This window comes from Engystomops pustulosus, chromosome 3, assembly GCF_040894005.1.
Source record: "Engystomops pustulosus chromosome 3, aEngPut4.maternal, whole genome shotgun sequence".
In the NCBI taxonomy this organism is placed as follows: Eukaryota; Metazoa; Chordata; class Amphibia; order Anura; family Leptodactylidae; genus Engystomops; species Engystomops pustulosus.
The window spans coordinates 187,360,401-187,387,608 of NC_092413.1; the positions used below are offsets into that span (position 1 = coordinate 187,360,401).

The following is a 27,208-nucleotide window of genomic DNA, read 5'->3' on the forward strand; positions in this document are numbered from 1 at the left end:
AACTCCTCTTCTTCTGCCCATACACGCTCAACAGTGAAGGACTCAACAATGGTCCCCTGTTGTGTCTCGCCAACATTCTCCTCCTCTTCCTCCTCATCCTCCTCCACCTCCACCTCCTCCGATATGCGCTGAGAAACAGACCTAAGGGTGCTTTGGCTATCAACAAGGGAATCTTCTTCCCCCGTCTCTTGTGAGGAGCGCAAAGCTTCCGACTTCATGCTGACCAGAGAGTTTTTCAACAGCAGCGGGATGGTGAGGCTGATGATGGCGGCATCGCCACTGACCATCTGTGTTGACTCCTCAAAGTTACTCAGCACCTGACAGATATCAGACATCCACGTCCACTCCTCATTGTAGACTTGAGGAAGCTGACTGACCTGACTACCAGTTCTGGTGGAAGTTGACATCTGGCAGTCTACAATCGCTCGGCGCTGCTGGTAAACTCTGGATAACATGGTCAGTGTTGAATTCCACCTCGTGGGCATGTCGCACAACAGTCGGTGAGCGGGCAGTTGGAGGCGGCGCTGCGCTGCCCTGAGAGTGGCAGCATCTGTGCTGGACTTCCTGAAATGCGCACAGATGCGGCGCACCTTCGTGAGCAAATCAGACAGATTGGGGTATGTCTTGAGGAAACGCTGAACTATCAAATTTAACACATGGGCCAGGCATGGCACATGTGTCAGTCTGCCGAGTTGCAGAGCCGCCACCAGGTTACGGCCGTTGTCACACACAACCATGCCTGGCTTCAGGTTCAGCGGTGCCAGCCACAGATCAGTCTGCGCCCTGATGCCCTGTAATAGTTCTTGGGCGGTGTGCCTTTTATCGCCTAGGGGAGGATAGAAGCGATTGGCGCACAAAGGACCGGATGTGGATATTCTCCAAAAAAGGGTTTATTAGAAGGTATATAAGGTCACAAAAAACATCACAACGCGTTTCGGGGAATACAGATCCCCTTTTTCAAGTGAAAGAAAATTCTGTAATACATCAAAAGTAGGATAAAAATGTGTGTATACATAAAAAGGAGGAATAAAAGTGTAAAATAGTGGTCAAAATATACAATGTACTAGTATATCCCAGAAATGCATAACATAATGAAAGGACTGTAGTAGCTGAATTGCATATATATGTGAATAGAACAAATACATATAAGCATGACTATGAATCGATGTTGAGTTAAATATAATTATAAATATACTTAATAATGAATAATTAATAAATTCATAGTAAATAAATAGTAAATGAATAAATAGTAAATAAATAGAAAATAAAACAATTCATCAAAATTCAAATAGAAAGTTATATATATACAATGTGTATATCAACCTATGTAAAAGTAATAAACATAAAAATAAATATAAATATAAAATGATAAATTCATTAGTTGTAGATAGTCCTTTGGTAATTGAAAAAGTATATATATAAAATTACACATATAAGCATGAGTTGTAGGATAAAGGATTCCCAGTGGGACAGCATGGTGGTGAGAGAAATGGTGTGCCTGTAATTGATAAGAGGTAAGAGTAGCGATGTTTCTCTTACCGGTCTCCGGATGCTAATGAGGCGTGTGTCCGGAGTGTGAGCGCGCGTACCGGCGCCCTGGGTTATATACATGCAGGGGGAGAAAGCGCGAAAGTGCGCGCGTGCGCACTGCGTGATAGAGGCTGGCAATATGACGGGAGCCGTTCAGTAGGTGTGTCAGCACGTGGGGCCGTTGCCCTGGTGATGTAAACAGAAAAGGCAATACCAAGGGGGACGGATTGTAGTGGAACGGGGAGCGGTGTATGGGATACCGCTGAGAAAGGGGGTATTGAATAAGGAAATTATGGAGTCAGGTTGATGTTTAACTAGCTGATAAGATAAGAAGTGGGGGAAAGGGTTTTCCCTTTTTTGGTGTAAAACAAAAGTCATACAGAGGGGGAAATACATATATATATTTTTAATTTATTTATTTATTTATTTTTTTTTTAGAGGAGGGGGGATGTTGAAAATATATATAATTGGGAATGACTGTAAGCTTATAGGTTAAAAAGTGATGGCATAAATATAGAGCATATATAAAAATATAAAAAATATATATAGAAATAAAAAATAATAATAAATGTTGTTAAGAGATATATGAAAATTATTAAAAGTTATCCTCAAACATCTCGTTCAAGCCTGCTGGGTGTAGGCTATTAAGTTTAAAGATCCAGAACATCTCCCTTTTTCTTAACTGTTGCTGTCGGTCATGTTGTGTTTCTATAATTTTCTCGATTGGTATAACAGAGAATGTAGTGAAGTCTTTATTGTGGCATGTTAAAGCGTGTCTGGAGACACTATGTTTTGTGTATCCGTTGGTCACTTTGCTTCTATGTCCGTTCATTCTTAAATTTAGATTCTGACAGGTCCGACCAACGTATTGAAGACCACAAGTGCATTCTAGAAGATAAATTACAAATGTGGAGGAGCAATTTATGAACTGTTGGATTTTAAATACCTCCCCAGTTTGATTGCTGGTGAATGTTTTTTTCTTATGCTGAATGTTGAGACAGCATTTACAGTTTGCACGGCCACATTTGTAGCTGCCTACTGTGTGTGGAAAGAGGCTCAGTTGTTTAGTTGTATCCCTTTTGTCCCGTAGTTTGGTGGGAGCAATTAGACCTTTGAGTGTTTGGGATCTTCTGTAGATAATCTTTGGTTGTTTTGGTAGATCTTTTTTCAAAAAGGGGTCATTTAGAAGGATCGGCCAATGTTTTTTGAAAATATTGGTGAGGATGTGGTGGTTCGTATTGTAATTAGTGATAAAGGCTGGAATATTGGTGGTATTAGTGGAATCATTTTTTGTTTTATTGGTGGATGGTTTTAAGCAGTCCTCTTGGGTGAGGGAAAGAGCTCTGTCGAAAGCTGCCTCAACCAAGGGTTTAGGAAAATTTTTCTCTTTGAATCTCTTTTTTAACAGTTGGCTTTGTTGTTTATACATATTCGTGTCTGTGCAGTTTCTGCGGATCCTTCTAAATTGACTGAATGGAATATTGGACTTCCATTTATTGTGGTGTGCACTTTTAAAGTCCAGGTAACTATTTGTGTCGACTGGTTTAAAAAATGTGCTAGTGGAAATCTGGTTGTTGGTTGAAGAAAGATGGAGATCGAGAAATTCTAATTCAACTGGAGAAGAGTTAGCTGTAAAAGATAGACCGCAGTCATTGTTGTTGAGGTACTTGATGAATTCTTCGATAGAAGTGGGTGAACCATTCCAAATTAGTAAGAGGTCGTCTATATATCTCTTATAGAGGATGATATTGTGTTTCCATAGCTCATTGTTGTAGATGTATTCCTCCTCAAATTTCCCCATATATAAGTTGGCGAAGCTCGGGGCAAACCGTGTCCCCATAGCTGTTCCCTTAACTTGTCTATAGGTGGTGTTTTGGAACATAAAATAATTATGAGTTAATATATATTGGATGGCTTCTAAAATGAAATCACTTTGTATCTCAGGCATGTTGGGATCATTGTATAGAAAATGTTTGACTGCTTCTATGCCTTTTTGGTGGGGGATGTTAGAGTATAATGCGGCTACATCCAGTGATAGCCACATATAGGAAGGTTCCCATTTAATTTCTTTCAGTGTGAGTATGACACTGGTGGTGTCGCGTAAATATGATCTGAGTTGGGTGACGTGTTTTTGAAGTAAAGTGTCAACGTAATGAGATAAATTACAAGTCAAAGAGGAGATCCCAGAGATGATTGGTCTTCCGGGTGGGTTGTTGGCATCTTTGTGCACCTTCGGAAGGTGATAGAATGTCGGTGTGACCGGAGCTTCTATCCAAATATAAGATCTTTCTTTTTTGGTGATAATGTTCCTTGCTAGGGCTTTGTCTAGCAGGGTTTTCAGTTCTGAGGTGTACGTGTTGATGGGGTTACTTGAGAGTGTTTCATAGTAGTCAGTATCTGAGAGGATTCTGGATGCTTCAGATAGATAAGTTTCTTTGTTTTGTATGACAATGCCCCCGCCCTTGTCTGCGTTGCGGATGACTAGGTCGGAGTTGTTGGTGAGTTTTCTAAGGGCCGATCTCTCTTGGGATTTGAGGTTATGGCAGGTTTTTGAGTTCTTATTGTTGTTAATATTTCTGAACTCGTTTTCTACCATAGAGAGAAAAGTTTCAATGTGGCTACCTCTATGATGCGTGGGGTAGAATTTGGATTTTGGTTTGAGGCCTGATGAAATCATAGGGATATCGGTCGAGCAAATTGAGGTAGGTTCGATCGAAGTTCCCTGTAGGGATGGTTCAATTTTGGGGGTTTTATTTGCTTCAATATTGAAATGGCGGGTGAGGGTGAGTTTCCTAATATAGGAGTGAAGGTCGTTGAAGAGATTAAATTCACTGTATTTTGTGGTCGGACAGAAGGATAATCCTTTGGTGAGGAGGGAGATTTCGTTTGGATCTAGAGTGTAGGTCGATAAATTGAATATCTTTATTTGAGTTTCTTGTTCTTTTTGGTTTTTTGTATGGTGACTGGAGGTTCTATCGGTGTGGGGTTTGGGTTTGGGTTTGCCTCCTCTGCATCCTCTTCTACATTTTTTCTTTTTTGGCTTTTCATGGAGCCCTGGTGAAAAAAATGGTGGATGGTGTTGGCTCTTAGTGGGCTGTTCACGAGGGGGTTCTTTGGGGTGAGGGTTTCGGGTAAAGGAATGTATGGGGCTGAGTTTGGAGTGAGTGGAATATCCAGATCCAGTTCGGTGGTGTCCAGTGGAGACTGAGTGCATGGAATAGTGACTTCATGAGTGGTGAAGTCTAGGATTGTAGATTTGTTGGTATAGCTGAAGGTCGTTGGAGGTAAACCCAAGGATTGGCCAGTTTCCAATCGGTGGGGTATATTGGTAACGGGGGGGGGTAAAAAATAGGGGGGTATCTGAAGTCTCCACAGTTGGTGTGGTGGAGGTTGGGTGAATGAGGTTAGTCTGTGTAGATGTTTGTGGTTGTTGGTGACTGGATGATTGAACCGGAATGGAATTAATCTGTGTAGATGTTTGTTGTTGATGATTGGATGATTGGACTTTGACATTGTCTGTGTTAATTTGTGGCAATTTGGTGTTAGATGGTATGGGTTTCTTATTTTTAGTGTTGATGAATATGTTCCTGGGTTTGTTAGGTAAGGGGTGAGATAATGGTTGGTGGCTTTTCGGATTTTTTGTTATTGGGATCTGACGTCTGTTCAACTGATGTGGTTTAGTGAGACTATTGTTGAAGTTTGCATTGGAGGTATTGTCTTATCAGCTAGTTAAACATCAACCTGACTCCATAATTTCCTTATTCAATACCCCCTTTCTCAGCGGTATCCCATACACCGCTCCCGTTCCACTACAATCCGTCCCCCTTGGTATTGCCTTTTCTGTTTACATCACCAGGGCAACGGCCCCACGTGCTGACACACCTACTGAACGGCTCCCGTCATATTGCCAGCCTCTATCACGCAGTGCGCACGCGCGCACGTTCGCGCTTTCTCCCCCTGCATGTATATAACCCAGGGCGCCGGTACGCGCGCTCACACTCCGGACACACGCCTCATTAGCATCCGGAGACCGGTAAGAGAAACATCGCTACTCTTACCTCTTATCAATTACAGGCACACCATTTCTCTCACCACCATGCTGTCCCACTGGGAATCCTTTATCCTACAACTCATGCTTATATGTGTAATTTTATATATATACTTTTTCAATTACCAAAGGACTATCTACAACTAATGAATTTATCATTTTATATTTATATTTATTTTTATGTTTATTACTTTTACATAGGTTGATATACACATTGTATATATATAACTTTCTATTTGAATTTTGATGAATTGTTTTATTTTCTATTTATTTACTATTTATTCATTTACTATTTATTTACTATGAATTTATTAATTATTCATTATTAAGTATATTTATAATTATATTTAACTCAACATCGATTCATAGTCATGCTTATATGTATTTGTTCTATTCACATATATATGCAATTCAGCTACTACAGTCCTTTCATTATGTTATGCATTTCTGGGATATACTAGTACATTGTATATTTTGACCACTATTTTACACTTTTATTCCTCCTTTTTATGTATACACACATTTTTATCCTACTTTTGATGTATTACAGAATTTTCTTTCACTTGAAAAAGGGGATCTGTATTCCCCGAAACGCGTTGTGATGTTTTTTGTGACCTTATATACCTTCTAATAAACCCTTTTTTGGAGAATATCCACATCCGGTCCTTTGTGCGCCAATCGCTTCTATCCTCCCCTACCCGATCCTTAGACTCCAAACAGCCTAGTCCCCTGCGACTGGAGACCATACCGAAGCACCGGCAGCCACTGACCTCGATATTGCACACTATCACTGGAGTTGTGCCCTACCAAGCACAACCCGACCAGGTGAGCAAATTCCTCAATCATACAAGTTATATACCACCTTACAATATTACCCTATGAGCGTTCTTGTTCCTACTATCACTCTCTTTTATCGCCTAGGCTCAGCAGTTTGAGCACCGCCTGCTGTCGCCTAGCGACGGCACTGCTGCTGTGCCTAGAGCTACCGACTGATGGCGCCATGCCCACGGATGGTAGTTCGGAGGAGGAGGTGGAGGAGGGGTGGGAGGAGGAGGAGGCATAGTAGGCCTGAAACACCTGGACCGAGGTAGGCCCCGCAATCCTCGGCGTCGGCAGTATATGACCAGCCGCAGGGTCAGACTCGGTCCCAGCCTCCACCAAGTTAACCCAATGTGCCGTCAGCGATATATAGTGGCCCTGCCCGGCAGCACTCGTCCACGTGTCCGTGGTCAGGTGGACCTTGTCAGAAACGGCGTTGGTCAGGGCACGGATTATGTTGTCTGACACGTGCTGGTGCAGGGCTGGGACAGCACATCGGGAAAAGTAGTGGCGGCTGGGGACCGAATACCGAGGGGCGGCCGCTGCCATGAGGCTGCGAAAGGCCTCGGTCTCTACTAGCCTATAGGGCAGCATCTCCAGGCTTAGCAATCTGGAGATGTGCACATTAAGGGCTTGGGCGTGCGGGTGGGTTGCACTATATTTGCGTTTCCGCTCCAGCGTCTGGGGTATGGAGAGCTGAACGCTGGTGGATGCTGTGGAGGATCGTGGAGGCGACGATGGGGTTTTTGTGGCAGGGTCCTGGGCAGGGGGCTGACTATCAGCTGACACAGGGGAAGGAGCAGTGGTGTGCACGGCCGGAGGTGAACGCGCTTGTTGCCACTGAGTGGGGTGTTTAGCATTCATATGCCTGCGCATACTGGTGGTAGTTAAGCTATTAGTGGTGGAACCCCTGCTGATCCTGGTTTGGCAAATGTGGCACACCACAGTCCGTCGGTCATCCGGTGTTTCCTTAAAGAACCTCCAGACTTCTGAAAATCTAGCCCTCGCCGCAGGAGCCCTCGCCACGGGAGCTTCACTAGTTGACACATTTGGCGCTGATGCACCAGCTCTGGCCCTGCCTCTCCGTCTGGCCCCACCACTGCCTCTTCCAACCTGTTCTGGTCGAGGACTCTCCTCCGTCTCAGAAGCACTGTGTTCACCCGGCCTCTCAACCCAACTTGGGTCTGTCACCTCATCATCCTCCGATCCCTCAGTCTGCTCCCCCCTCGGACTTCCTGCCCTGACAACAACTTCTCCACTGTCTGACAACCGTGTCTCCTCATCGTCGGACACCTCTTTACACACTTCTTCCAGTACGTCAACGAGGTCATCATCACCCACAGACTGCGACTGGTGGAAAACCTGGGCATCGGAAAATTGCTCATCAGCAACCGGACAAGTGGTTTGTGACTGTGGGAAGGGTCCAGAAAACAGTTCCTCAGAGTATGCCGGTTCAAATGGCAAATTTTGCTGGGAGGGGGCAGACTGGGGAGGAGGAGGCTGAGGTGCAGGAGCTGGAGGAGTGCCGATTTCGGTGACATGGGTGGACTGCGTGGAAGACTGACTGGTGGACAAATTGCTCGAAGCATTGTCGGCAATCCACGACATCACCTGTTCGCACTGTTCTGGCCTCAACAGTGCTCTACCACGAGTCCCAGTAACTTCAGACATGAACCTAGGGAGCGTAGCTCTGCGGCGTTCCCCTGCTCCCTCATAAGCAGGTGGTGTCTCACCCCACCCAGGACCACGGCCTCTGACCCCTGCAGTAGTTGGACGCCCACGTCCCCGCCCTCGTCCTCTACCCCTAGCCCTCGGGTTAAACATTTTGAAAATGAGAGTTATAACTTTATTTTTTTTTTTTAACTTTTTTTTGGACAGCCACCAGCAGATCAACCAGAAATCAAATATATATAACGCTACTGTAGGCGTAAGTAAGACGTTTGGATTCTCCTATGGCTATTTTCTAGCCAAGTATTAAAGCACACTACTATGCCAGATGAGATGACGCTGAGTTATGAAAAAAATAAACGTAAAATAAAAAAGGAAATGGCAGACTGTGCCTAATTGAAATACAACCCCGGGCCCTAATAAATTTTCCCACTTCGGTCTTTGCGATGGATATGTGCGTCACTAAGCGCAAAACACAGTGGTCGCAAGTCTCACTACAAATTGCTCACAATTTGCTAGTAGATGCACTGCAGCAACTACAGCCACCAGCAGATCAACCAGAAATCAAATATATATAACGCTACTGTAGGCGTAAGTAAGACGTTTGGATTCTCCTATGGCTATTTTCTAGCCAAGTATTAAAGCACACTACTATGCCAGATGAGATGACGCTGAGTTATGAAAACAATAAACGTAAAATAAAAAAGGAAATGGCAGACTGTGCCTAATTGAAATACAACCCCGGGCCCTAATAAATTTTCCCACTTCAGTCTTTGCGATGGATATGTGCGTCACTAAGCGCAAAACACAGTGGTCGCAAGTCTCACTACAAATTGCTCACAATTTGGTAGTAGATGCACTGCAGCAACTACAGCCACCAGCAGATCAACCAGAAATCAAATATATATAACGCTACTGTAGGCGTAAGTAAGACGTTTGGATTCTCCTATGGCTATTTTCTAGCCAAGTATTAAAGCACACTGCTATGCCAGATGAGATGACGCTGAGTTATGAAAAAAATAAACGTAAAATAAAAAAGGAAATGGCAGACTGTGCCTAATTGAAATACAACCCCGGGCCCTAATAAATTTTCCCACTTCGGTCTTTGCGATGGATATGTGCGTCACTAAGCGCAAAACACAGTGGTCGCAAGTCTCACTACAAATTGCTCACAATTTGCTAGTAGATGCACTGCAGCAACTACAGCCACCAGCAGATCAACCAGAAATCAAATATATATAACGCTACTGTAGGCGTAAGTAAGACGTTTGGATTCTCCTATGGCTATTTTCTAGCCAAGTATGAAAGCACACTACTATGCAAGATGAGATGACACTGAGTTATTAAAAAAATAAACGTAAAATAAAAAGAAACTGGCAGACTGTGCCTAATTGAAATCAAACCCCTAATAAATTGTCCCACTTTGGTGTTTGAGGTGGATATGTGTGTCACTAAGAGCTAAACACAACGGTAGCAAGTCCCCCTGCTAATTCCTCACAATGTGGTACTAGCTCACAATGTGGTGCCAGCAAGCCCAGCCACAAGCAAATAAAAAAAAAAAGTATAACGTTATTGTAGCCCTAAGAAGGGCTGTTGGGTTGTTGTAGAATCACTCCTGCCTAACAGTAAGCTAATAGAACACCCTAACGCTTTCCCTGACCAGCAGCAGCTCTCTCCCTAGCGGCATCCAGAAAGAGAATGATCCGAGCAGCGCGGGCAGCGGCTAGTCTATCCCAGGGTCACCTGATCTGGCCAGCCAACCACTGCTATCTACGTGTAAGGGTACCACGTCATGCTGGGTGGAGTGCAGAGTCTCCTGGCTTGTGATTGGCTCTGTTTCTGGCCGCCAAAAAGCAAAACGGCGGGAGCTGCCATTTTCTCGAGCGGGCGAAATACTCGTCCGAGCAACGAGCAGTTACGAGTACGCTAATGCTCGATCGAGCATCAAGCTCGGACGAGTATGTTCACTCATCTCTATTTGTTATATAATGTAGCCTAGCGGCAGTAGATGGATGTGTGATGTGTGGATGTGCCGTCCAATTCCTTTTCTCTCCCGATGTATGTTTATTTTTGTGAATAATTGGCTTTATTAGAAGTCATATCTATCTATCCTAAGCTAAAGTAAAGGTAGATACCACCTCAAATCTCAAGAACCCCCAAGTAGGGGAAAAACCTTTGGAGCGCTAAACATCACAAAACGACATGAATGCATGATGGCGGATTGGTGGCCTCCCAAAACTATATGAATGCATACTGGCAGATTAGTGACCCCTCAAAACTACATGAATGCATATTGGCAGATAAGTGGCCCCCCAAAACTACATGACTGCATACTGGCAGATAAGTTCCCCCCCCCCCCTCAAACTACATGAATGCATACTAGCGGATTAGTGGTCCCAGACCTAAATCTGGATTGCATCTATAGTGCCTTTCTAGAACACATTGGGGCACATTTACTAAGGGACCGCATGGGTTTCCTGACTATTTCCAATTTGCGCTGCATTTAAGTGGGGTTTTTGGCGCACCACAAAAAGTAGGGGACCGACTGTTTTCATATAAAGTTAATATTAATATAATATTTAGAAGTAGTTTTGGATCATCTACATAGTATTCATGTCACTTCCAAACTTTTTTTTATTTTTAAAATATTTTTACATCTTAACTTGTCTCAACTTGTAAAGCTCATTTATGATGAAATAAAGCAATTATTTTTGTGCTTGGTTGTACGTGAAGCTGTGAGCCTCACATTTCTGCGCTGTGCTGCGTGGGGGTTTCAGATTTAAAACTTTAAACAAACAGCCGGCATACTGCGCTTTTAGAAACCCGCTCAAAACACAAAGAACTTCACGTAATTATGTGCTGGTTAAGAATATACCGGCTGGTAATAATGGGGAGACACACAGGCAGGCTTTCAACGTGTAACAATATGAAGGGTGATGTATGACAGCTGAAGAAGGATCTAATGTATGTGATTAAATAATTCAGTCTCTAAAGCTAAGGCGTACCAAGCTACAGCACTCTGTTCCTTAATAAGTAACGCATAAGACATGTGATTGTATAATACATAGAACGTTTGGTTAAAGTACCTCAGTGCTAAGTGTAAGTGGTCTCTATGTTACAGAAGCTTAAAAAGTAACCATCATTTCAAATATTTTATGTAAATGAATAGTTCAGGTGAACTCAAAAATCTTATCACAGAAAAATCCCCTTGGTCGGCTTTCTCCTACCAGATAAACTGCTTAATTTACTGCTCATATCTGTCTTCGGGAGGAAAAGAGGAATGGTAGGAGATAGAAACACAGAAACAGATCCCGTAAAGAGATCACCATCTCACATATGTGGTCATTAACACCAATCTGTAGTTCATAGTTCAAAGTTTCAGGGGTATTTTGAATTCTCTTTCCAGCCCCCAAAGTTACTGAGATATCAATTCTGTGACAGTGTCTGTGAAGCTGCAGTGTACATGCTCAGTATGATCTTTATCACACTGTCTGCTGTTATATGCTCCCGGCTCCTGCAAGCACTGCTCACCACACATAACATGTGATCATGCAACACAGCAAACAATGTGATAGGTGAGCATGACAAGATACAAAGTAGCTTCTCTAACACTGTTGCTGATTGGACAGTAAAAGAGAAGGTTATGATGACAAACACCTCCTCTGCTCCAGCATCTCCTCTGGGACACTGGAGAGGATTACAATTGCCACATACAGAATATCTCAATCTTGGGGGATAGAAAGAACATTCAAAGTGTCATGAATCTGTCAAAAAACCCATACAGAGTGGTGGTATTCCCCATCACATATGTGAGGTGGTAAATGGTCCTCTGTAAAGCAGATAACATATCGGGTGCCTTCTAAAACCTGTTGGGATATTGTTATAAAACTGCTACAAATCTGCTAAACACTTACTGATATCTGATCCAGTGTGTACCTCTCCCCTTCTCCGCCATCAATATATAAATAAGTGCTACCTGTCTTCACTGTACACAGATCTAGAAGGGAACTAAGAAGTTTAGCAGGCAGGAGAGGGCTTCTATAAAGCGACAAATGCATTTTCCTCTGATAAGATACATTTTATAGTTTATGTATTTACCTGAACTATTCAATTACAGTTACTCTTTAAGGAGCACAGATCACCCAGAGAGGCCCTATCAAATTAAAATAGCTCACCCATAATTTCTTTATTTTCTGGCCCAAACTTGATATATGATGTAAATTGTAGTGAAGGTCTCCTGGCTTTAGTTGTACATTACCTCCTTTTGGTCCTCAGCTGTGTCATGTGAGCAGCAACCAGACTCTCCAAGTGGTCTTAAATGTGGACTCTCTGTTTTTTTCACTAGTCTTATGTGTGGACAGGAAGTCAGTTTCTAGGTAGAGACGGTTGTATTTGTCCTATTTTGTCCTTCCTGTCTTATGTTAGTTCTGCTAACTTTTTACACCCTTTGGTTCTTTATTTAGATCTGCTTTGTAAACCTGAAGGAGAACTCAAGCCATGCAGCTTTAAGAAAGGTAAGTGACCTTATTATCTAGTCGGCAATACAGACTCCAACACTGTTCTCAACTAACCTGCTCCTCCTGCAAGACCCTATTATACAAGGCCTGAGAGGAAGTCTTGTAATGGGATATATGGATGAGCATATTATTTGGTCAGAAGATGACTGCTCGTGCCCGTAGCATAATGTATATTACATGTCCAACACCCAGGTGACAATTTACACACAGGATTTGTTTAGTGGACTGCTGCATGACACAAGGATTGAAAGGATGCCAAATTAGTGCTCATATGATTCACAGACCCCATTGCCCTGCTCTTTCTATAAAAAAGTGCAAGGCTCATGAACACACGCATACTGAGGGCAATGACCTGGCCACTGGCGGCCATGCTGCAAAAAATGAAAAGGGGGCTATCTCTACTCATTTTGCGGCGCATCCTTCTGGCTCTCTATAGAGATGGGAGGGGTGACGAACGCTTAGAGATTGAGAACAGGTAGCAACTGGTTATAAACAAAAAGTTCTGGAAACATTTTTGGTTTGGATTCCTTCCTTCTTCGCGCCCAACAACCTTTAAAACCAAATATTGGCATAATTAGAGGGTTTAAGCAGTATATTATAAATAGGGGACTGGTATCGACTTAGCAATAATGTTCAGCATCTTGGAGCCCAGTACAGGGGACTCTAAAAATAGAAAGTGTATTTACCCTGTTCCAGCTCCTTGATCCATTTTCACTGACAGCTCGACAGGAGCATGGAACGTCACTTCCTCTTATGTCACTTCCTTTAATGTCACTTCCTCTTATGTCACTTCCTCTTACAGGAAAAGCCCTTAATTAAATGTTTTTAAATGCTTTTGATGCTTTTTATTGTAGTGATCTTTTGCATGCATGGTTTTATACATAAGGCCTTGAAACTAAACTATTCTGCACTATAATCATGTTTTTCGTAAGAAAATCTGTAACCCGATTGCAGACGGTCTTTGGGAGCAACTGCAAGGTCTAATGTATCCTCTTTGGCCAAGTTTCCGCTTTCAGTGCCTCTCACTCAATCTTGATTGACAGTGCCAGACCTCACCTGCAAAACTGAGCAAGAAATGGCGCACTGGACCTAATGACCACGTTCAAAATGATTTTTCACCTATAAATAAAAATTTTACAAAGATTTATCTGCATTCACACTGCAGATTTTCTCAAGAAAGGTATACTGATGATAAAGGACACCTACATGGCCAAAAACAAATAGGGATGATCTAGCGAGATACATAAATGCCAAAATAACTGAAAAGACCCTGGTTCCTGCTGTAGAGCTTTAACCTTTATTTTAAGCTTTTAGCTATTGTAATATGTAGGTCTCTATTTTCTAACCATTAGTAGATGTTTTCTCATTGCTATGTTTGTGTTTTAGAAGTTGGATGAAGTGTCTCCAGACCTACAGAGGTTGATAAACTCCATGCGGTCACAGGAGCTGGCGGAGAACGAGATTGTGTTGTTGAGTGGATTGTCTAACAGGAAATGTGGGACAACGACAGACATCCAACAAGTGGGTAGAAAGTAAAAGTTTCATTTATTCTTTCACCTCTCATGATGTTTAAATTATTGTAAATAACTGGAGCATTTTGTTCTTATAACTCAATGTTATCCCATTACTTTTTTATTCCTCCTAGAAATGTACACATAGGGGGTGATTTAGCATTGACGCCAGGCCCTTCCTAGTGTAGAAATAAACGCAGCCGTGCCCTTCCTCCTTCAAGCCTCTCCACAACCCCCTGGCATGAAAGTGGTGAATTGGGGAAAATAATCACAAGTGCTAGCTATAAGCTCATGGCACAGACATGGCACGGAAGCCCTGATAAATATCCCCCGTAGAGTATATGTATACGTAGAATGGTTGGTACCAGTTTGATTATTGGACAGTATCAAACTGTGCAGGGGCATACTTAGGTTAGGCCTAATGGGCAATCTAAAAATTTCAAGGGGGAATGACAGAATACAGTACAACATACAGTTATTAGTAGAAATGATCCTAAAGTGTTATATTATAAGGAGGGAGGGGATGAGTTACAAAACTCACTTTACATGATTTACTAAGAAGGACATGCCAGAGGAGTACTATATACTACAGGAGGCTAGTATATAGCCTGGAGCCGAGGTGAGGTTTTGCAGCAAATTTTTTGTGCTGAAAAATTTGGCTTATACTTGAGTATATATACGGTAATAAACCACTACCAGTATGTTGTCAAACGGCACGACACCTCTTAGAACCTGTTTCTTTCATGGCCAAGTCTGGCATCATCCAGAAAATCAGCTCTGAAGTAAAATAAAATTGTTTATATAAAAGTGAGGCGGAGAGTTTAGCACTGAAATCAAGCCTCACAACGTTATCTTTGCTGTTTGATGGACATCATGCACTACATTTAGGAGAACCGGTTATTGACGTACAAAGATGCTCTTTCCATCTCAGAATGCCCCCTTCACTGTGATTGATGGCCCCCGTTGCATCTAGGGGCATCAATAACTGGACTTCAGTGCTAAACTCTCCGCCTCCTTGACTTTATACAGCCATTTAAACCTCACTTCAAAGTTGATCTTCTGGATGTTGCCACCACACTAGACAATGAGAGAAACCAGAACTGGAAGGAGTTAATCTGCTTCACAACTTGCTATTAGTAGTTTATTAAGTCGATTTCTGCTGATAGGTTCACTTAAAATAGATTTTACAAAAAAAAAAAAGAAAAGAATGCCATTTTGCCTGTGCACAAAACATCTTCTTCTTAAGCCTTTCTAGATTTAGAATAGATAGATGTGTTAGATGGAAAGTCCCATAGAAAATCTCATATATCATTCCTTACACTGTATATGCTTCCATGAGAATACCCACGAATAGGGGAAGAATGGGTTAATACCAGGCTACTCTATATACCTATACTATGCAGCACAAGTCCCATACTCTTCCCTCATCCTGTGATGTGTGTGACAACCCATATGTATATTTTTATCTGCCACAAACATGTCAGTAAGATCCAATAATTTCTCCTGTTCCGTTCCAGCGGAATCTATTTTTCACGCTCTGCAATTTCCCTTCATTACCAACGTTATTTATATTATTTTAATGCCAGAAACAGACCATTACAGCCCACTTACACGTCCCACAGGGAAACCGAGTCATCACATCAAACAAAAGTGAACTCCCTAAATAGCTCCCACCTTACCCCCGCCATGGTACGTCCTGCACCTATTTACCTGTAAAGCGTTGTATTCATATCTGCACAATAGGCCTATTACACCCCCACCACCACATACATCAGAAATAATGTGACAGTTTTCTTTATTTCCTATACAAATGAAACATTTCTTTTCAGATCTAACAAGGAAATTAATAAAATGTTCCTAAATCTCCTTCTATTCATGAAAATTGCACGTAATTAACTGTGTTTACATAAATATGTATAGACGCCTTTGTACCAATATCACATCCCTAGTTCATTTCTGTCCATTGTGTAGTCACTCTCGGGAATTTGTTTTAAAAATTTTCAGAGTATTGGTGTAGCATAGACATGTCTTAAAGGGGTTGGCCACTTTACCTCATGTTTTTTTGTAATGTGTGTTGTGCACTGGAGACAGGAGGGACATAAGAGGTTACTGGGGCATGGAGTAGCCGTAGCTCACGCTCCATGTTGCGCCTACTCTATGCCCGAGTAGAAAATTTGCATATATCTTAGATAAAAGTTTTCTAAGGATCTGGGGCACAAAAAGTTTTAACAAAACTGGATTAGACTAGAATACATTACAGAAACCTGTCACTGGATCTACCTTAGTAGGAAGATGCGTGATGGTATGTTTCCTTTAAGGTCAATCTTTTAAATGATTTCTCAGAGGGAAAGAAGCAGAGTTTTGGGATTTATAGGTTTATATGATTGGAGCACAGTAATATGCAGAGTAAATTCTGTGAAGACTTCTAGAAGAGACAATAAGAGGCCTGATTACCCCACCCACAAATAGTGATTGACAGTTCTCCATGTACTGGGAATGGAGCAATGGGGCCATTGGGGCACATTTACTTACCCGGTCCCTCAGAGTTCCCGAAAGTGCATTCTCCATCCGGAATGCACTGTGCTACGATACACTTAGATTGTGTGCCCGATTTCCTTATAAAGGTAGAACACGTGATAGCCCTTTTTAGAGCTAATCCTCACGTCTCCGCTATCTTTTGGAAAATGTACATATTAGGGCAATAAAGATTTTAAAAGAGGCTATAGGGCCGTGGAGTAGCCAGACATGAGGCTACATGTCGCGGCTACTCCACGCCCCAGTAGCCTCTTTGTTCCTCCTACCCTGACATCTTCGGCGTGCAGATCCTCATTGCTGCGCACCCTCGTCCGAGAAGCTGGCGTTCTGCACATGCGTAGAACGCATTTCCGCGGCCACTGCTCCGAAGCTGGAGCTACTGTGCATGTGCAGAACTCCCGCTTCTCAGACGAGGGCACGCAGCTACGAGGATCTGCGCGCCGAAGATGTCTGGGTAGGAGGAACAAAGAGCCCGCTGGGGCGACGTGTAGCCTCATGTCCGGGTACTCCACGGCCCAGTAGCTTCTTTAGAAAATGTACATATTAGGGCAAGATTTAAAGATTAAAGATTTTAAAAAGATAGCGGGAACATGAGGATTAGCTCTAAAAAGGGCTATCCACACATCCAATACATCCACATACCACCCGGTCTACCTTTATAGGTAGATTCGTGGTGGTAGGTTCCGTTTAAATACCTTTCCAAGCCGTGCAATCCTCAAAAAACAGTCCAACAAAAGTGAGCAGCGCGACCCTTAGTAAATGAGCCCCAATGTGTTTACTCTTGTGTTTTCTCCATAACAACCCATTCACACATTAAACACTTTAGTCCATAATGGAATAATCTGTAGCTAGGCAGCCGTATAGTTATGTCATATGCATCACTGTGAGTGACAAGGGTGTTTGGTAGATGTTCATTTTCTCTTGATGAGAATGTGCTGTGTGGGTGGTCTCTCTTCTTGTTGTAGTTTTTGGATCATTCATCGTCCTGCCCCTGCTGCTAGAGCAATATCTCAGTGTTTTCAATAGCAATACTTATGTAACGCTTGGGCAGTTGTTTCATCTGATGGAGGGCACTGGACCAAAAAGAGTCCCACTGTGCTGCCTATCTTGTGGACATGGCATGTGACACTTGGGCAGTTACGTGGTCTATGGAGGTCAATGGACTGGAAATCTTCACATTTTACCTTAATTGTTCAAATTTCTTCTGCAAGTCAATAAAATTGAGTTTGCAAAGTGTAAAGTATAACATACATCTATATAAGCTGAGGCAGACTATCCTCTTATCACTCTTATCCCCTGACACAATGAGGAAGATCTTGTTCATTTATTACTTTATTAATCTAGACTAACAGACAGTCCCCTACTTAAGGACACCCGACTTACAAACGACCCCTAGTTACAGACAGACCCCTCTGACCTCTGGTGAAGCTTTCTGAATGCTTTACTATAGTCCCAGACTGCACTGATCAGCTGTAAGGTGTCTGTAATGAAGCTTTATTGATAATCCTTGGTCTCATTACAGCAAAAGAATGTAAAACTCCAATTGTCACTGGAACAAAAAAATTTTGTCTGGAGCTACGATGATAAAATATACATTACAGTTTCAACTAACATACAAATTCAACTTGAGAACAAACCTATGGAACCTATCTTGTACCTAACCTGTAACTGCCTGTATTATTGGAGACTGAAGAGCTTTTTATGATTTTTTATTCAAATATCTTTTTGTTGGCTTTTGGGCTTTACAAGCAAATTGCATAAACAATGTAATAAAGAGTATATAAAAGTACATAAAACGTTTGGTAAAGTTTTTGTCATGGGGACATTCACTAGGGGAACAAGTTGCTATTTCAGGGTCTTTAGGTAAGTTACCCTAAGGGTCACACCTTTATGTAGTCAACGTTATCTGTGAAGGGGGAGGGCAGAGAGTTCTTCTAGGTGGCAAATTTGTGACACTTTGTTAGTCCAGTGCAGAAAGGATGGTGCTCGGGTGGAGCGTCAGTCAAGGGGTAATAAAAGTTTTAGCATCTCAGGGTGTCTTCTTCAGAATCAACAGAGAGCTGTGGAGCTCCTGGACAAATCTTCTTCAGGATATTCTCAATTTCTATACCGAAAGGTTGGATCATACCAAAGCGTTAATGATTTTATAGAGAATCTGCAAGCTGGAAGTTAAAGAGAACCAGCAATGCAAATTAACCCACCTAAAATAAATACTTAATGAAAAACTGATGATTAAAACATGCTACCCTCATTCCTAAATGGTTCCTTTCCTTGGATGAAATGTACCAGTTTTTAAACTTGTGTGCAACTCACCTGATGTGAGTTCAGTATATGCGTTCACTGAACTATCCTAACTTCCCAGTCCTGAATGACGGGTATCTGCTATCACATGTTGCTGTGTAGAACATTGAGAAAGAGCTTTGTTACATCATTGGTCACTTCATGTCATGTGACAAAGGTGATGTCATCTAAGGTCCTGTTAAATTTAAAACGTCTACCTCATGTATGTATCTGATCACATGAAATCACAGCATGACTCCATCAAGGATGGGGAGGAGTATAAGTCCATGGAGGCCTGCTCTGATTTAAGGGAAACAATTTTTTAGCTAAAAGAAGGGTGTCAGTTAGTTTAATAGGGCTCTATAGGAACCTGTCACTAGATGTATTTCTGAAAATGTGATGACAGGTTCTTTTTAAGGAAAATGCTACCTTCTTTGAAGAAGATTATTTAAAACTTATAAGATAGGAATAATACGCATCCATTTACGGAAATATAAATTACAAGTGATATGTCAGTGACACAAGTTTCCCCAATTGTCTTTAAGGTCTGTCGACCAGATGAAGTCTGTCTGCTGCTGCAGGGTAAAATGGAAAACACATCAAATGCCATCATCCTGGAGCTAAACAAGTTTCTTCTGGGTCTGGAATTAGTACAGGAGAACCATCTACAGCCGGACACAAGCCCACTCCGTGCTGAGGATGACACCAACTGCTCAGTTTCATCAATAGAGGAAGATTTTCTAACAGCCTCTGAACAACTAGAGGATGATAGCGAAGGGGAAACCTGGACAGGAGGCAAGTAACCTGAATATAACCATAAAGGATAGAAAAATGTATTTTATATTATAATTACGCAGATTACAGATTACACAGCGCTGCACAGAGCTTGCCAAATCAGTCCCTGTCCCCAATGGGGCTCACAATCCTATCATTGCTAATGAGCCTGAAGGGCTTTGGTGGGTGTTTACATCAGTGCCCAAGATTCACAACCTTTTACAATGAGCAGAACATGCCCCCCCCCCCTTCTCATCCTGCTCTCTCCCCCTCCCTCTGCCTGTGTAATGTAGCAGTGGCAGGAAGTGCAGGGGGGAGACCTGCTCTGCTCATTGTAACAGGCTGTGAAACTATAGCACTGAGGGGCTATGGAAACACCTACCAGACCCCCTCAGGCTGATTAGCATAATTTTAAAAGTTTAAACAGTCTAGAAGGAAGGAGGACATGGATAACAAATATAAGAAGATTACCACAGTCACATTGCCTGGATTTATGAACCTTTTCTATGCTGATTTTAAAAATGCCTTTGTCAGCATAGAGTACTACCACTACTTTAGAAAACTTTCTTACACATTAGCTGGCTCCCTGCCAGCAGTATGTGGTTAGTCCCTTGGATGCGCAACTGCATCCTGTGTGTGCCTGCGTCAGTCTCCTCTCCTCCCCACGTTCTGTCATGTGCATTGTACAGGCAGAGGAGGGAGGGGGATGGTGTGGAGGAGAGGAAAAATGCATGGGGATTCAACACACACTGCTGGCAGGGTACCAGGTTAATGTGAAATAAACTTATATAAACTACTGAAATGATTCAGAATGCTGACAAAGACATTTTTGAAATCAGCATAGCATAAGCTATTGGGATCTAAAAATGACATTCCTGGTGACAGGTTCACTTTAAGCAGCTTCTTCCTCTTTTTTTCCCCTCCTAATTCCTTAGACTTCCATGGTTAGCATGTAACCTGATCTTTCACTGAGCTGAAAATCTTGTCTCTCTGGATGAAATGTAGCGTTAAACTGAGGGTGAATTATTAGTTCAGAAAGCATAGTGGAATGAGAAGAAGTTGCATTTTCTACTGATTGATTCACTATTAAAAGGTTAAAGATGAAAAGTTCAGACCATGTTTTAAACCTCTTACTTTTTCCCCCTACATTTAAGACATTTACCTACTCACCTGGAGCGTAGAAGTATTTCTCAAATAGTGAGTCCAATTAAGACAAATAGTAATATTTCAGAGAGTGCTTCCTCCTACCCTTATTAGGGGCAATCCTTTAGTACCCTGTATATTTTTTAATCTTTAATTGTGTTAATATGTAAATTCACCAAAGACGCTTCTGGGGCGTGGAGCTGAGGCTACACGGCGTGGCTACTCCACGCCCTAGTAGCCTCCTTGATCCTCGTACCCAGATATCTTTAGCGTGCAGCAAAGAGGAGCTGTGCGCCCTTGTCTGCGAAGCTGCGTATTCACAGTAGCTCCGGCTTCGGACCCGAGACCACGCAGCCGTTGGCCTGCATTCTGCACATGTGCATAACGCCGGCTTCGCAGACGAGGGCGCAGATATCTGGTTAGGAGGATCAAGGAGAATACTGGGGCGTGGAGTAGCCAGACCATGTACCCTCAGCTCCTGCTACTCCATGCCCCAGTAACCTCTTTGATAAATTTACATATTAACACAATTAAAGATAAAAAAAATATACAGGGGACTAAAGGATTAGCCCTAAAAAGGGCTATCCTTACATACATTAGAGGCACCTACCACCGGATCTACCTGGTAGGTTTCCTTTAAGTATATGCTTAATAAGATTACCAAATAATCAGATTACAAGCTACCAATAAAAGTTTATGTAAGGCGAAGGGAAGGGGAGGTAGAGAGAAAAAGAAACTCTCAGAAACATGCAGCTTATAGTGTTTTTTATGTTATGTACTATATACATATGTTATGTTATGTTCTCTATCACTTTTCTATAATGTTATACACACTGCTGTTACTTTTATATGAGAGATTGAAAATAATTGAGAGAGTTAGGAAGCTGAATTTTCTGTTTTCTCCATGTACAGTGTATGGGAAACTTTATATCAACTAGTCTCCACCCACGAGCTCAAGCAAAACAATGAAATAATGAAATAACCCACAGAGGCTAAACAATAATTTGCATATATGCATTGGGTAGCTTATTCTGCAAAATCCTCTAAAAGTTTTTCGACAGCTACTGTTTTCTACAGTTTAGTGGTGGTAGAGTGTCCGATTCGGCTGCTGGTTCAGTATAGGGGATGGGGGGACCTTTTTTTAACATGTTTTTGGGCATCTTTATTAATTAAATAATAACTTTGTAAAACAGCCGGAGGCACTCAGAAAAATCTACCATCAAAAGCAGGGACACTTACTCATAGATCCAGGCACTATGACTGCGCTAACCTTCTTATATTTGTTATCCATGGCCTCTTCCACAAGTGCTGAGGATGCAGGGGGGAGGGTGAGACAGTGTAACAGCCTGCAGAGCCAGAGCACAGTGGGGCTAGGGTAGCCCCTCAGGCTCATTAGCATAATTTTAATAGTTGATCTTAGAAGGAGCAGGTCATGGTTAACAAATATAAGAATATTATAAATATAAGAAGATTACCACTGTCACAGTGCCTGGATCTATGAGTAGGTGTCCCTGGTTTATCATGATGGATTTTAATGGTAGATTTCCTCTAAATTTGATTATACTACTAGCCCTACTACAAGACTGCATACTATAACCTATGGACAGTTCTTTCCATTCTTTCCATTATTGTATGAATGATATGGGGTCTGTGAGACATACAGTGCATGGCATTTCCTGTGGCTGTAATATAAATGTTCCCAAATTTTTAATAAAACCATGAACATGAAAAACAAAGTTATAAATTTCTCTAATCTATCAAAGAGGGACCAAAGTACAGCATGATATCTAAAATTCACTTTGTTAACCTTCTGCAAAGTTATTTCCCATGAAACTATTGCATCATAAAAGTGCAGAAACTTCCAGCTACTGGGTCAGTATTATTTATTGAGTCTGGCTTGGGACACTTGGGACATCTTTCCGTTACCTTTCATGCAATCCATGCTTTCATGGCTCATCTATTTTTCCATATGTAGATTCCAATATTCTTTTCATGTGAGATCTATTATTTATTAATCTGGAGTTCATCTTTTTAGTACTTCAGGATAAAATACTAAGATAAAATATAGAGTTAGTATAGACACTTTTCCAAAGTATCCAGTGTCTAGAAGAGATTTTGGAGCAGAAGGGACTATTTTTAAGAGATATCATGTATTACTGTTAGTAGGAGACTTGTCATCACATTTGATGTATTTTGGGTGGTGGATGTATCTTGTGATCCTCACATTTATGTTAGAGATTATTCTTGAATGATCAACCCAAATAAGTTCTGACCTACTTTTCCATGCTGTTCATTGTAGAACCTCCGGATGATATCAAGAAATTGAAAAGAAAAGCAGCTGAAAATACTCAGAACAAAAAAAACGGGAAGACAAATCTTGGGAAAGGCGAATATAATGTAATTGTTGAGTCTACGGCGGAGATGAGAAGGAACTCTGAAGAAAGGAGAGCGTCTATTGTGGGAAAAAACCTTGAGTACAAAACTGAAAGAAGTGCACAGCAGTCTATAGATAGAAATGTACTACGAAGAACATTATGTGAGAGTGATCAATGCACAGAATCTTTTGAAGACCCTGCAACCACAGGACAATATGCAACCAACTTGGCGGAGTGTGTACTACAGGACGCATTCATTAGGCTGTCTCAGTCTGACAACACGTTCGCCAAGGAGGCAGCTCTTTCCATTTCAGCTGGTGACTCTGCACTCTCTGGACTCGCTGCTAAGGAAGGTTCTCCTGCTACATCTCGCTCATGGAATGACCTTCCAAAAATTGTCATAGTACAGAGCCCAGATAGTTGTGACAGCCCAACAGAATGGGTCGATGAATCGCATTGGCCTGAGCAGGAAAACGTTGCGAACAATTCTGACCATTGGACAGATGACGATACTGGTTCTACACAGAGTACTTTAGAAGTAGCCTTAGCATGTGCAGCATCTGTCATAGGCACACTTTCAAGTTCGCAATCTTCTGACTCAAGTAATCCAGAACAAAAAGAAAACATTGATATAGATGGGAACTACAGAGAAGAACACATCACAGACAAGGTGGGATTTCCAATGGGTATAGAGGGTGCAGAATTTTCGGTGCCATCTGCTTTATGTGAATTGACTCGGGTGGCAAGTGCCATTGCTGTTTGTGGTTTAAGTGAACAAAGACAAACCCATTACCCTACCACATCTAGTGGACTTTTGCTAGCAGCTGACGCATCAACTGCTGTAGCTCTACATTGCAGCATTGCATTGGGAACCAGCATGGAAAAACTCAAAGATAACATTGCAAAAGCCCTTCTCAAAGAGGCAGCTCTAGTACTTACCAGTCCCTGCCAATATAAGAATGTGGGGGAGTTTCTTGAGTCTATGAATGAGAAGATCTTGAGTAGTGTAAGCTCTGCTAAACTTGCTCATGTGGGGGACGTGATCAGTGATGACCTAGCACACAATCTATCAGACACTATCCTAAGACATTCAGCAGAGAAGGTAACTGAAGGCATCGAAGCTAAGCACTGCTCTACTACACCCAGTGATTTTGTGGCATCTACTACTGAACTTCTTTTCAATGTAATGCATTTCACTTGTAAGAAGATGAGTGATCTTGTGCAGAGTGGAGATTTGCCTCCTAATGTAATAGTTGACACCACTAAAACGGGAGATAAAAAAAGCAGTCAGGTGGATGAAGCAGTTCATAGAAATAAAAGTCAGTTAACCAATTTATGTAGCAAACCAGAGCAAAGGATTGAACTCAGTTCAATGAAACTGTCTTCAAGTGAAGTTATTGGTGGCAATGCCCTCCCGGCAGAGACTTGCTGCAGTACAGGAAGCCAAACCCAAAGTAAAACGCCATGCAGTAAGCAATGCCTAAGGAGGGAACGCTATAAACGCCACCACAATGACCAGAGAGCCAGGGAAAGTATTTTTATAGACGATGACTTCAGGAATTGTGTGTCAGACAAAGGATCCATGGATGGAAGTATGAAGTCAGGAAGTCAAGAAAAGCTCCACAGTGAGATTCATATAGCCAAAGAATTCACTCTGAATTTATCACCGGGAAGTAGTAACATGTTGCATCCTTCTCAGGCCATACTTCCGGTAAAATATCCTGTCGGTGACTACTGTGTAACAGACTTTGCAGATGATTTGGCGGAAACGGTGGTCTCAATGGCCACTGAAATAGCTGCTATATGTCTGGAGAACTCCAATGGCAAGCAACCTTGGTTCTGTGCATGGGCCAAGGGGAGTGAGTGTTTGTTGACACCTTGCAGGACTGTCAAAAGAAAAAAAGATACATCTTCCGGTGGAGCAGTAGTGAGAAGACACCGACCTCCAAGACTCAGTGAAATAAAAAAGAAGACAGATGAACACCCTGAGCTTAAAGAACGTCTGATGAACCGAGTAGTAGATGAGTCCATCAATCTTGATGATGCCCCCGACCCTGTCAGTGCTTTCGCCAACGAAGTTGCCTCTAAGATAATGAACTTAACTGAGTCATCGGTGGCAGATTCTCTATGGCAGGGGCAAAATTTGGCAAGAAATAGATTACACTGCGACAGATGGAGCAGAGGTAAAGCATCAAGCTATGAAAGTATCCCTGAGGAAGATCTAGATGCCAAAAGTCTTGTCAACACCTTAGGTCCAGGAAACATGTTAGGACAGCCATTCAGTAGGACAAGTTCTGTGTCTAAACAGTCCAGCTGTGAAAGCATTACTGATGAATTTTCTAGATTTATGGTAAATCAGATGGAAAATGAAGGCAGAGAATTTGAACTGTTGCTTGACTATTATGCTGGGAAAAATGCCAATAGTATTCTGAATTCTGCTCTGCAACAGCTTTCTAGAAGAAACAGCCACTTGAATGTTAGACCTACCTGCCTTTCCAAACAGTCTAGCACAGAGAGCATCACCGAAGAGTTTTACCGCTATATGTTAAAGGAAATAGACAAGGAAAGTAAGGAATCATATTCCAGCAGAAATACAGCAGAATGGACAAATAATTTAATGCCCCCCTCATCCCGCACGCCTTTCTGCTTCCGCCAATCCTCCATGCCTTGTACCAGATCATCCAGTGCACGTCTGACTGTAAATACACCAGTGAAAGCAAACTCTTTCGATGGGTTTTCGAGGAGGGGCTCACGTGATTTCCTTAACATTCAACCTACAAATTCTATCTCTTCAACAAACCTCTGCAAGTCAGACTCTTGTCTATACCAAAGGTGCCAGACTGACCAAGCCACAGATATGTTAATCCACGAAACCTGGTCCAGTTCCATTGAGGCTTTGATGCGTAAGAATAAAATCATAGCAGACCGATCGGACAGTGTAGATGCAGAGGCCTCGTCATCACCCAAGGGTTCACCAGCACATGTGGACCGATATGCCAATAAGCTGGCTGTGGACATTGTTCAGAGTGGAAAATCTCTGCTGGTCCAACATCAGGACGAGAGCACAAGTAAAGGAAGCTTTAAGAATAATAATCAAAGAGGATACAAATCTCTGGACATTCCAGAAAGTAGAGCTGTACATCAATCTAAACTTTACCAGCTTGGTTATTCCAGTGGACCAATGGAGGTGCCTTTGATACAAATTGAAGCAGAGCAAAAGGAAGAGACAGATGAAGAGGACCATGAATATTTAATTAAGGAGATCGGTTGTCTTGAAGAGACTCCAAGACAGGATGAAGGAAGAACTACCTGCTATGTAGGCATCAGGTACTATCATTACCTTATTCATATTAAATTAAACATGTATGTGAAGGAAACCGGGACGTTTCAGACCCCTGGGGGGTACGCAAGGTCACTTAGTTAACCTTTAATAGACACTCCCAGAATGCACGGGTTCTGAGAGGCGCAGGAAGTGATTTAAAGTTCTCCACACAGGATTATATAGGGTAAAGAACCAACCCGGTAGCATATATATAAGCGAGACTCGGACGTGGGGATTTGTGAATCGAGATAAAAGAGCAACACAGGTTAAATTTTATATTTAATTGCCTTAAGGGCACACTAAACAACACAGTACACACAATAGATAAATACAGTAAACAGAGTACAAGAAACAAGGTAGCACTACAAGTTTCAGCAGTTCAGTGAGTTAGTTACCTTGTTTGTGGGCCTAAGGGGGATTGATAGTTCACACTTTAAGATCCTCCCTGCGCTTGGTGATGGTAAGATTTCCCCCAGGTGCGGCCTTAGAGGTGTCTGATTATATCAGGTGCAGACACACCTCTGTCCACCCAACAGAACGGGTCATGGGTCCCTCTTACTTGGTATCACGTCCCGAACACTGAAGAAGCTATAGCTTCTCAAGGGGAAGTCTTAGGGTCACGGTTATGGTATCATTGGATCTGGGTGAATCCCTGGATTGCATTGATAACAAACCTGACCCATTTG

The 27,208-nt window shown here is 42.2% G+C and overlaps 1 protein-coding gene across 1 annotated transcript in view; it reads left to right on the plus strand.

Moving 5' to 3' along the window:
- SPHKAP (SPHK1 interactor, AKAP domain containing) overlaps positions 1-27,208 on the plus strand; it is a 164,268-nt gene that overhangs the window by 127,422 nt on the left and 9,638 nt on the right. Inside the window, exons 4-7 of the mRNA XM_072143340.1 lie at positions 12,529-12,579; positions 13,969-14,103; positions 19,454-19,703; positions 23,125-26,527. Coding sequence (XP_071999441.1) covers positions 12,529-12,579; positions 13,969-14,103; positions 19,454-19,703; positions 23,125-26,527 — 3,839 coding nt within the window. The remainder of the gene's footprint in view (positions 1-12,528; positions 12,580-13,968; positions 14,104-19,453; positions 19,704-23,124; positions 26,528-27,208) is intronic.